The sequence below is a fragment of the Poromitra crassiceps genome, assembly GCF_964638095.1.
Source record: "Poromitra crassiceps genome assembly, chromosome: 19".
NCBI classification, from domain to species: Eukaryota; Metazoa; Chordata; class Actinopteri; order Beryciformes; family Melamphaidae; genus Poromitra; species Poromitra crassiceps.
In genome coordinates, this window is record NC_139646.1 from 21,332,866 (window position 1) to 21,344,224 (window position 11,359).

Below are 11,359 nucleotides of genomic sequence, written 5' to 3' on the forward strand. Positions count from 1 at the left end.
CTCTGTTTAATCTGAAAGTCTCAGTGTTGTTGGGCATGTTGTCTTTTGATGTCTTCTCTGCTGTGGCTGGTGTCAGAATCTACTGATAGGATTCTGTGGTTTATTGTGATAAGTTGACAGAATGTTCATGGACTTCAATCACTCCAGTAATCAAGTAGGCTACAATGAAATACAATTGTATTAAAAAATATTTTTTTTTTTTTCTCACAAACTAGAAATAACCGCCTCACGGTTGAATACCAACAAGGCAAGGTGCATCCATGTTAGGCCTTTCTCAGGGTCTTCTTCTCTTCTTCTTTTTGGTGTTTTATGGAAGTTGGCATCCTCAATGTTGCATTACCGCCCTCTTCTGGATCCATCCATCCACTGTTTCCCTGCCCTACTCAGGGTTGACTGGTGTTTCTTGTTAACCCCATCGACTTATAATATTATATCTCAATGGTTAACCCCCCCCCCCCCCCCCCCCCACAATCTGGGGGGGGGGGGGGAGTTTAGTCTGACAATATTGTCAGACTAAACTCCGGCTGACCCCCCAAAACCTACAATCCGCTACAGAAAAATGTATAGATGGTTTTCACCAGAGCGCAACCCCACAGCACTTCCTTTTTCTCAGCATTCGGCAAACTGCAGAAATATTCACTCGACATCGTTACTTTTGTTTTCGCCGCTCAGCTGTATAGACGGTTTTCACGGAATGGTCAGTCCTGCACTTTGAATGATTTTTTTTCTTTTATGTCCATAGCAAACACTGCAACAGGAAGTGAGCGGGGGTTCAATTTAGAATGTTTTTGTTGTCAAGTTAAAACCGTCTATATGCCTTCTATCATTTCACGAAAGTGGCCCCCGGGCAAAGCAAGTTGAGTATCCCTGCTCTACACCATCCTATCCTTGTACCCCACTTTCCCTAGCCCAGCCCCTTCCTTGATGGAACGAACGGACGGACGAGAGGTCACAGTGACCTTGAACTTTGACCTTTGACCACCAAAATCAAACAAGTTCATACTTGAGTCCAAGTGGATGTTTGAGCCAAATTTGAAGAATTCCCTCAAGACGTTCCTCCTGAGATATCGCTTGAACAAGCATAGGACGGATGGGCGGACAACTTGAAAACATAATGCCTCCGGCCACGGCTATCACTGGTGGAGGCACTGTAATTGTATTTTGTGTGTGTGTGTGTGTGTGTGTGTGTGTGTGTGTGTGTGTGTGTGTGTGCGTGTGCGTGTGCGTGTGCGCGTGCGTGTGTGTGTGTGTGAGAGAGAGAGAGTGAACAAGAGAGAGAGGGGTGTGAGACGGTCGCTCTCCTCCCCTGTCGTTAGAGTGGGAAGCTGCCAGAGACATGCAGGTGAGAAGAGAAAATCAGTCATTTTGGAAATAAAAGAAAAAGCCAATGTGTGCTATAATTTATTATTTCAATATGTTCAGATATATATAAAAGAAATGCATCATATTACTGCAGTGAGGGTGAGCGATGGTTGCGCAACGCTTTCTGACAAGTTAGGCAGAACCTTCTTCACACTGTGCTTCATTACACTAGATCATCAGTTTTCAGCACGAACAAACACAGCTATAAAACATCATAAATACATCACAGAATACATATTTACAGACAGACAGCGGAAGTGGAAAAGTTGGTGTATCGATCAAAGGTAAATGTGACTTAAGTGCAAAGGAAACGGATTCAGGGAAATCTTCCATTGTCTCTCGGTTAACCAAAGTCCATTCAAAAACCATGCAATGTTATGTTGCCTTGCTTCTTGGCAAAAGGTAACAACCCGTAAATTAAAACATGACGAAGGCTTGTTATGAATCAACATGTCGGCATACACGAAAAATATACTTGTATTATGCAGGATCTACTTTAGGCACAATTTGAAGGTTTAGACTGCCCACTGTGGTGTGTTTTCTTTAACGGACGAAGACTGCAAGATTTACATGCGATTTACATTCACTTCTAGAATTGATATTTTATTCAATTACAGTAACTGTTCAGTGGATTATATGTATGCAGAGGAACTACAGCTTTTCACTTCACTTCCGTGTCCTCATCACTGGTTTGCCCACGGGTTGCCAATCTGCTTGTAGAGGGTCATTGAAACCACAATGGCTGCACTCTGTAATGACGAGAGGTCACATGATCACTAAGCTTTCTACACCACAAGCTAAGATCCAATATTGTGAATGACACACGCACACGCACACACACACACACACACACACACACACACACACACACACACACACACAGACACAGACACACACGCACACGCACACACACACACACACACACACACACACAGACACACACACACACACACACACACACACAGACACACGCACACACACACACACACAGACACACGCACACACACACACACACACACACACGCACACACACAGACAGACAGACACACAGAGAAATAGCGGCTCAATGGCAAAGAGAGCTGCTTGATCATGATGGCAGTGGTATATTGTGAGGCAAAATGCAAACATGTGAGTTAAATGAGTAATATGTTGTTGTAGTCTTGTTGGGTAGATAGATGTCATTTAAGCAATATAGCATGAGAGCAAGTGTGTTGTGGCGAATATATCCCGCTGATAAGCTGTTATCCCACGAGGCCGCATTGCTTAATTGTATGTTTCACCACTGGATTTACCAGGATCGAGGATCATGCTGTATATTCAGGTCATATTTTTTGAATAGGCAATAAACTGTCAAATTTCACTCATGAGCATAAAGGACGTAACCTAGATTTGCCGATGACACGAGTGATAAAACTCATAGAGACAGGTTGGAGATATTCAGTGGCGGACTGCATAATCGGGCACGTCGGGCAAATGCCCGGTGGCCTGGCCTGGCCTGGCCTGCAATTTTTCTTTTTTTTTTTCTTTTTTTTTTTTTTTTGCAGGCCAGGCCAGGCCACTCATTGAACAGCAGGCCAGGCGCCGCCTACTGGTTTACTAGTGGTTTTATTACTTTATCCAGGTTTAAAGTGGGTGCATTTCATTGTAAAATTGGACTTGGCCCAAATTGGGCTTCAAACGGCCCAAATTGGGCTTCAAACGGCCCAAATCGGGCTTCAAACGGCCCAAATCTGGCTTTAAACGACCCAAATTGGGCTTCAAATGGCCCAAATCTGGCTTTAAACGGCCCAAATTGAGCTTCAAACGGCCCAAATTTTTCGTCGCCGCCCTTCGGACGCCGGCACGCGTGTCGGCCCGTATCGGCCTGGCCTGCTTGGTATCTAATGCCTGGCCTGAATTATGATCCCAGTCCGCCCCTGGAGATATTTAATTCACCGGGTTTCATTCTGTCTAAGGAGTTGTGCGGTTCATACAGACTACTGTATGAAGTCAGTGGGTTCATTCTGTCTAAGGAGTTATGCGGTCACAGACTACTGTATGAAGTCAGTGGGTTGTGCGCTCACAGACTACTGTATGAAGTCAGTGGGTTATGTGGTCACAGACTACTGTATGAAGTCAGTGGGTTCATTCTGTCTAAGGAGTTATGCGGTCACAGACTACTGTATGAAGTCAGTGGGTTGTGCGCTCACAGACTACTGTATGGAGTCAGTGGGTTATGTGGTCACAGACTACTGTATGGAGTCAGTGGGTTATGTGGTCACAGACTACTGTATGAAGTCAGTGGGTTATGTGGTCACAGACTACTGTATGAAGTCAGTGGGTTATGTGGTCACAGACTACTGTATGAAGTCAGTGGGTTGTGCGCTCACAGACTACTGTATGAAGTCAGTGGGTTGAGAAACTCATAGTTTTCTGTACCTCCAGAGCAGCGATGCCCAGCGCCACGTATGCAACTATCACAGTGTTGTCCTCTATCAGCTGCAGCAGCTTTTTAAAGCACCCGTCAATCATCTGGAAGAGAAACAACAGTTGATCTGCTGAACTGTTGAGTTTCTCTCTCTCTCTCTCTCTCTCTCTCTCTCTCTCTCTCTCTCTCTCTCTCTCTCTCTCTCTCACACACACACGCACACACACACACACACACACAAACACACTCTCTCTCACTCAATCACGCACACACACAGACACACGCACGCATGCGTGCACGCACACAGACACACACACACACACACACACACACACACACACACACACACACACCGTTCCTCGCTCTGCTACCAAACAGTAACTTGGTCATAATACCGAAGAAGCTGCTGCAGATGCAGTGCATGGCCCCGTGGCGGTGCTGTTTGCGGTGCAGCATGTGGTTGGGTAAATAGTTTTGTTATCGTTGTCAAAAGGGGAGTCCTTAAAGTCTGTGTAGTTCTTGTATCCGCAGCAATTGAACTAGAAGGAAACCACAAAGACAAAAAGTGTTACAAGAAACCATTCAACTGCCTTTCTCAGCACAGGGATCAGAAAACTCAGTGATGAAATGGTAAAAAAGAAGAAGAAAAGAAGAAGTAAAATGCCCACTTCACTTCCAACAAGGATGTTTGTTTGTTTGTTTGTCTGTCTGTAAGGAGAATATCTCAAAAGCTTATGAATGAATTTCGATGATATTTGGTGGACAGATCAGTCTTATATTATAGGCAAAATGCATTCGATTTTGGTGGTGATCTGGATCTGAGGTTCCCACCATTCAAGAAATCAATTTAACTTTAAAAGTGAGAGATATTACATATTTGGGTGTAACAGCGAGGTGAAGAATTGTTCAGTGTTGGGGGAGGTTCTAGTTTTGTCTGGGCGCTCAACTCGGTTTACTGGGTCAAGGGATTTGCTGTGATCATAGGGATCAATAGGTTCTACATCAGAAGATCCACTTTAAAAAATAGACCTCACCTCAAGCATGGTGGCATTCCAGAGAGATGTCATGCTGTCACTCTTTCCATAGTCCTTTCTGATGGCTTCTCTCACTTTAACCTCCAAAGACTCAAGAAGGTTACCAACCTGAGAAAGACGGGCAGAAAATATTGTGTCATTGTATTTGTATGTGCGGTACTTTATTATCCCAGTGGGGAAATGTATCCTCTACTTTTGACCCATCCTCTACAAGGTACCTGCCTAGAACATACTGTAGGAGCAGTGGGCAGCCACAGTGCAGGGCCCGGGGACCAACTCCAGTTCTTTTGCCAGTGCCTTGGTCAGGGGCACTGACAGGAGTATTAACCGTAACATACACGTCTTTGATGGTGGAGCACCCAGAGGAAACCCACACAAACACGGGGAGAACATGCAAACATCACACAGAAAGGACCTGGGACGGACCGGGGGTTTCGAACCCAGGACCTTCATGCTGAGGCAACTGTGCTAACCACTGAGCCACTTCGTACAGTTCCTACCAACTGCAGTTCCTGTCACCGAATTGGGCAGACAATCACCCCCCTCCCCCCCCACGCTATCTCTCTCTCTCTCTCTCCCTCCCTCCCCTCTCTCTCTCTCCCTCTCATGTCATTGAGGCATGTAAAAGAAACTGCCAATTAACCAATAATTAAGCAGACACAACAGAGGCCTCCATTAAAATGTTGAAATCTGAAGTGTCAGTATCTCCATAATTACAAAGATAATGAAAATTGCTGGATAAAAGAGAGCGTTAAAAGGACATGTGAAAGGACTTGGTTTCGTGAAGGCACACACTAAGAAACAACGGCTAAATCCAATTTAGGCTTCTCACTGCACACTGCACAGTCAATTAACAACATGTGCACCCGATGCGCCATGGATCTGACATCATGCAGGGAACGGGACAGGCTTTTAGAGAATTATTTAAGCAATTTATAAGAAAACTAACTCTCGTTTGTTGACATAATGTCAGCAGATGTGTTTCCTTGTTGGAAATACGATCGTGATGGCTTCTGTTCAGCTGCTGTGTCACTCTGTCCCCTTTTCCCGGTACTGCGTACTGGCACCGAATCTTTTAACGGTACTGCGTACCGCCCAGCCCCGGTCTACTTTAGCCCATACAGTATGCACGTACCACATCCTTGGAGACGAAGATCACCACCGCTCCGGCAACCTGAGCGATGAAGATGATCAGCACAATGATGAAGAACTGGAGGGGAGAAATGATGCCAGATTAGCACTCGCACTCACAAACCTTTCATATCCACACCCCCAAGTCTCAGCTAGAGCACCGACAGAGTGAGAGAGGGGCTGTGGCTCAGGAGGATGTTCTGGATATTTACCTGATTTCGAGATTATGAACGATTCACTTTTTGAGCCAGAGTAACGTAATAGGGATTATAAACTGAAGAGCGAGGCAATGGGAGCTCCTCTCTCTAACAATGTGATGGACAGCAGACAGAGACATTAGGGTGAACAGGGTGATTTTAGTCTTCTTATATTCCAAGACAAATTTCTCCCACGAGAGACAAATAAAGTGAACCTTGAACCTTGAACAAGCTGCAATTTAAATACAGCGTTCATTTTCTCTCTCTCTGTGTCTGTTGCAAAAACAAGCTTGTTTAGTGAACTTACAGCAGGGTGTGTTTGATCTCACTATCATGGTGCACTGCTTGCATGCGGCGAGCAAACAGCAAAAAAATATATATATAAAAAAAAAATATATATATATATATATATATATATATATATATATATATATATATATATATATATATATATATATATATATATATATATATATATATATATATATATATATTTTTTTTTTTAACTTTAAGTAACTCTTACTCTTGGCCTTTAAAACATGGCTCACCGTCAGCAACATACACCTGCTCTCACTGACGGCGCCGCAGCAGCCCAGGAAGCCGATGACGAGCAGCACAGCGCCCACGCCTATGAGCAGGTAGCTCACGTTGGCCACCTGGGCCAGTCCGGCCGGAGCATCCTCCAGGTTTTCCAGTATGCCCAGCAGAGAGGAGCTGTCCACCTTCACCCACACCCCCACAGCCAGGACGGCTGCACCTGCCACCTGCAGGACAGGTACAATACAGCAGGAAAGGACAGAGTGAGGATACAGTAAGGAGAGACAGAGAGAGAGAGAGATGACAGATACATTGCAACAAAGCATGGGGAGATTAAAGGGAGAACCGCAGAGGTGAGAGGAAGGGAGTTATGGTATTGTGTTTTCAGTTAAGCAGTTGAACGGTTTCTGAACTACTAAGAGGGCTGTTTGTTGCACAAGTTTACATGTCACATTTTGACCTGGAGATATGGGAGGTGATTAACACAAGCAGGTAAGCTAGCTAGTTCAACCTGGGAATTATCAAAAAAAAAAACATTGTGTTGAAACTAGGGATGTCACAATATATCGTCCCACAATATATCGCGATATCAAAACGTGACAATATGTATCGTTGAGATTAAATCTCATATCGTGAGAAAAAGAAGCTGAACATGGTGGCACTGATCTGCATCTGATTGCATGCTCGCTCTCCTTTTCATTGCTTTGTTTGAACAGACGAGGGACGTTACAGACACGGAGGATGAAAATGGTGAAATTACTCAAATTAGCGTGGAGGATGCCCCCTCAACTTACAAATTGATTGCAAAAAAATATTGTTAAAATATCGTATCGTATCGTTATCGTGAACCCAATATCGTGTATCGTATCATATCGTGAACTGAGTGTATCGTGACACCCCTAGTTGAAACTGCAGCTTACATGTACTGTAGATATCACTGAATATAGACTGAGAAAAAATGCTACCAAACAGAATATTGTACAACAGCCAAAGGGAATGGCTAATGTTCTTTGATACAATGCTGTGTATGGTTCAGTCTGCTTTCTGAATGGGACAGTGGAGGCAATGGAAATCTTTTTTCAACTTACAAAGATGGAGCCATTGACGATGAACATCATCATTTTGAGAAAGCCGGAGCAACACATCTTGGCTGGTAAATGAATTCACACTGTAAAAAAAAAAAAAATGTTTTTAGTTAACTCATTTAGAGCTTAAGTGTCAACACACCACTATGACACCTTTGTTTTCTGTTTCTTAGGGAAATTTTGTTAGGTGTACAATTTTGCGTTCATGTCTATAGTCATAGGAAAATCAATGATGAAATTGGTGATGAAGTGTAAGGTTTCATTTTAGAACACACACACACAAGCACAAACATCATGATACAATCTGTCTTTCCGTCTGCGATTTCCATCCCACATTGTGAGATTTGTGATGAATTTGGTCAGTAATGATGTCACTAATGATGTCACAATGTCTATGACATCATCAGTGATGTCACTCGAGCACTCGATGATGTCATCAGTGATTGTCACTCGTGCAATTGTGATGTCACTGATGATGTCACAGTGTCTATGACATGATCAGTCATGTACTTCTCTCTAAAGGATACTAATGTGATTGTGCTGCCATAAAGCGGTACTATTTCAGTTGACCTAAGCGCTGTTAGAATCCTCTACTCACGAATGCTTGTTCAGTGCCAGAAGTGGGGTTTTGGTAGGTGTCAAAAACGGCATTAAGTGCAGTTACAAAACACAGTTACATACTTTTACTGATAAGGATTTGAGTTTTTGTATAGTTCAAACTTATGGGTCATGATTTCAGTTGTGTTTATTTATTTATTTATTTTATTCGTTTATTTGGAGTTACAAATCCATACTTTTACTGTTAAGGATTTTAGTTTTTGTATAGTTCAAACTTTATGGGTCATGATTTCAGTTGTGTCCTTTTGGCACTGAAAAGAACTCACGGAGACCTTTCAGTTAATATATAGCCTAATACTGTACTCATATTCGCCCAAAATCACACATTTCCCTTTGGCTCCGCTCCAAGCCCTTGATATATAATGAGCTGAATGAAATAATTGAAGAGATTCATTCGAAAATTCTGTATGTCCACCATTTTAAAAGTGTCATCATCATCCAAATTCACACAATAGTTGTTGGTGTAATAGGAAGCCTTACTATTTTACAGTATAATCAAATATCATTACTGAGCAATGCACTTGAGGTATGAATTTGGATGTTTTCAAATAGGCTATAGAAATTTGATTACCAGAGGGATATGAGAACATCATTCAAATACAAAGTAAAACATTCATTGTTTCCTGGCTTTTTATGAGTTTATTTGTTTATTCTAAATGAAAAGCATGTTCTTTCTTGGGGGGGCATATTTGCTTACAGGATCATGGTACACTGTATATAGTGTTGTGGAAAAAACTTAAACCTGTAACCTCAGCAAACGAGCAAGTCCAGAGAAGAAGACTTCACAAAGCAGGATGCATTCTTGAAAGTAAATGAAGTATTTAATCTGCAGATTTGAGCAATCTCATTGAGTCAACATAACAGGTTGCTTTTCATTGAGAGAACTAAACGCTCCTCCGCACAGGGTGGAGTTTTATACAGTCAACAGGCTGGACCTTGAAATGAGGAAGTCCCCATCTGTTGCTACGCAGAACATGTGTACGTGCATCTCTGCATACCAAACAAGTCAGAAGATGAAGAAACGGTAGTTTCATGACGTCTCTCTTAGGACACGAAACCAAAAGTCCAGACAGGTACATATCCTGTTTTAAAACAGGGGCCCTTGGCTGTCTGACGTTACGATACATGAAACATAGAACTGAAACTCCTGTTTTCCGTTAGCATAGTTAGGGCGAACATTTTATAGGTCACACATATACACATGTCTGTATTGTGAACGGTGATGCCATAGAGATATAACAAAACAACAGTGTGAGCTGACAATCAAGTTGTATCGTATCGAATCATTACAAACAATTTTTCCATAACAATAGTTGCTGTAAATTATTATTCCTTAATATATAAGTATTTAAAATAGACACTTTACACCACACTTATTGCATAGCAGCTTAATAGTTCAATGACGTTCATCATGTCTTCGTAACAATTAGACAGTTTTTGTTTTCTTGTGTTCAGACATATAGGTTTATTAGATGGTGGTTCTGCTGGGCACCCGGCCAGTCGTGTAAAAACGACTGGTTGACACGTCATACCCAGCTGTCAGTAGACGGCTTCTGAGGAAGGCGAGAGCTATCGCCCAAACTGTCAAGGTAAAAAAAAACATCTAATAAACCTATATGTCTGAACACAAGAAAACAAAAACTGTCTGTATAGCAGCTTCTTTCTTTCTTTCTTTCTTTCTTTCTTTCTTTCTTTCTTTCTTTCTTTCTTTCTTTCTTTCTTTCTTTCTTTCTTTCTTTCTTTCTTTCTTTCTTTCTGTGTGTACTTTGAGAGCAAAGCAAACCGGAAACCTGATTCCTTGTATGTGTACACTACTTGGCCAATAAAGCTGATTCTCACATCTGTATTCTATACTGTACATCCTTGATAAAGTGTATGTTTGAGATGCTGGCAGATTGAGGCCGACAGGTTTTCAGTCATTGAGTTTATAGTGTGATATGATTTGAATTAAACGTGTTCATTGTAGGCATGAAATTGAAGCTCCTACCTGTGCTGCTGTAGTTTGTGTCCGCTGAGGTCTGATCAGTGAGGAGTGTGTCTGCACAGAGAAGCTTCCACAGGGCCCTTTATCTTCTGTCACAGTTTGTTTTACACACACTTTCTCACTCTCTCTCTCTCTCTCTCTCTCTCTCTCTCGCTCTCTCTCTCTCTCTCTCTCGCTCTCTCTCTCTCTCCCTCTCTCCCTCTTTCTCTCACACACAGAGAGAGAGAGAGAGAGAGAGAGAGAGAGAGAGAGAGAGAGAGAGAGAGAGAGAGAGAGATGAGGAAGAAGGGTGTCTGTGGCCCAAACACCACTCATTTGGTTTTAGGGTGAGCAACACTCCAATTCATTTCATACTTTATTAAGGACAGCTCAAGGGAGGTAAAAAAAGAAGAAGAAAAAAAAGAAGAAAAACGAAGAAGAAGAAAACCAAAATAAAACAAAACAAACAACATTCCACAATGATCAGACATTTACTTACTATCTGGAATATCAATGATTCCACTTTCTAGACGAGAACCTGATGGAACTCATTTCAGGCTTGGTTAAGGCTGAATCAGATAGCAATATACATGTGTCTGTACACTATGCTGCCAAACTCACCAATAGCGAGCACACACTCAATCCAAACGTTCAGTTTAGGTGCCAGGCCAAAATAAATGTAAGTGAAAAGTAACAGTAATAAAAAATAGAGTCCGCACACTGGCAGCTGCTCCCAAATATTTAATCGGAGACCACAAAAAAAGTGTGACGTTTCGGGCAAAGCCCTTCCTCAGACGATGACTTAGTTGCACTTCGGTCCTGCACCTGGTTTTAACCCTTCACTGCTGGGTGTGCGTGCCTGTTTGTACCTTTTACAGTGAAAAGTAACAGGCCACTATATTATGCTGCCAACATTTCTCTTGAGCACAGACACGTGTCTTACAACCATAAAACAGCCTGTCGTCTTCTTTCACAACGATGCTCCACTGTAAGGACTGGCCGGCCTCTGCCTGCACCTCCACTGT

The 11,359-nt window shown here is 42.5% G+C and overlaps 1 protein-coding gene across 1 annotated transcript; it reads right to left on the reverse strand.

Moving 5' to 3' along the window:
- Positions 1 to 1,469: 1,469 nt before the first annotated feature.
- Positions 1,470 to 10,426, reverse strand: LOC310794197 (tetraspanin-1-like). The gene is made up of 8 exons (XM_083656141.1): positions 10,359 to 10,426; positions 7,757 to 7,836; positions 6,680 to 6,895; positions 5,939 to 6,013; positions 4,804 to 4,911; positions 4,165 to 4,308; positions 3,781 to 3,873; positions 1,470 to 2,111 (listed from the first exon to the last, which is right to left on the reverse strand). Exons 2-8 carry the CDS (start codon positions 7,811 to 7,813, stop codon positions 2,046 to 2,048), a joined length of 759 nt encoding a protein of 252 aa, XP_083512267.1. The 5' UTR covers positions 7,814 to 7,836; positions 10,359 to 10,426; the 3' UTR covers positions 1,470 to 2,045.
- Positions 10,427 to 11,359: the final 933 nt, after the last annotated feature.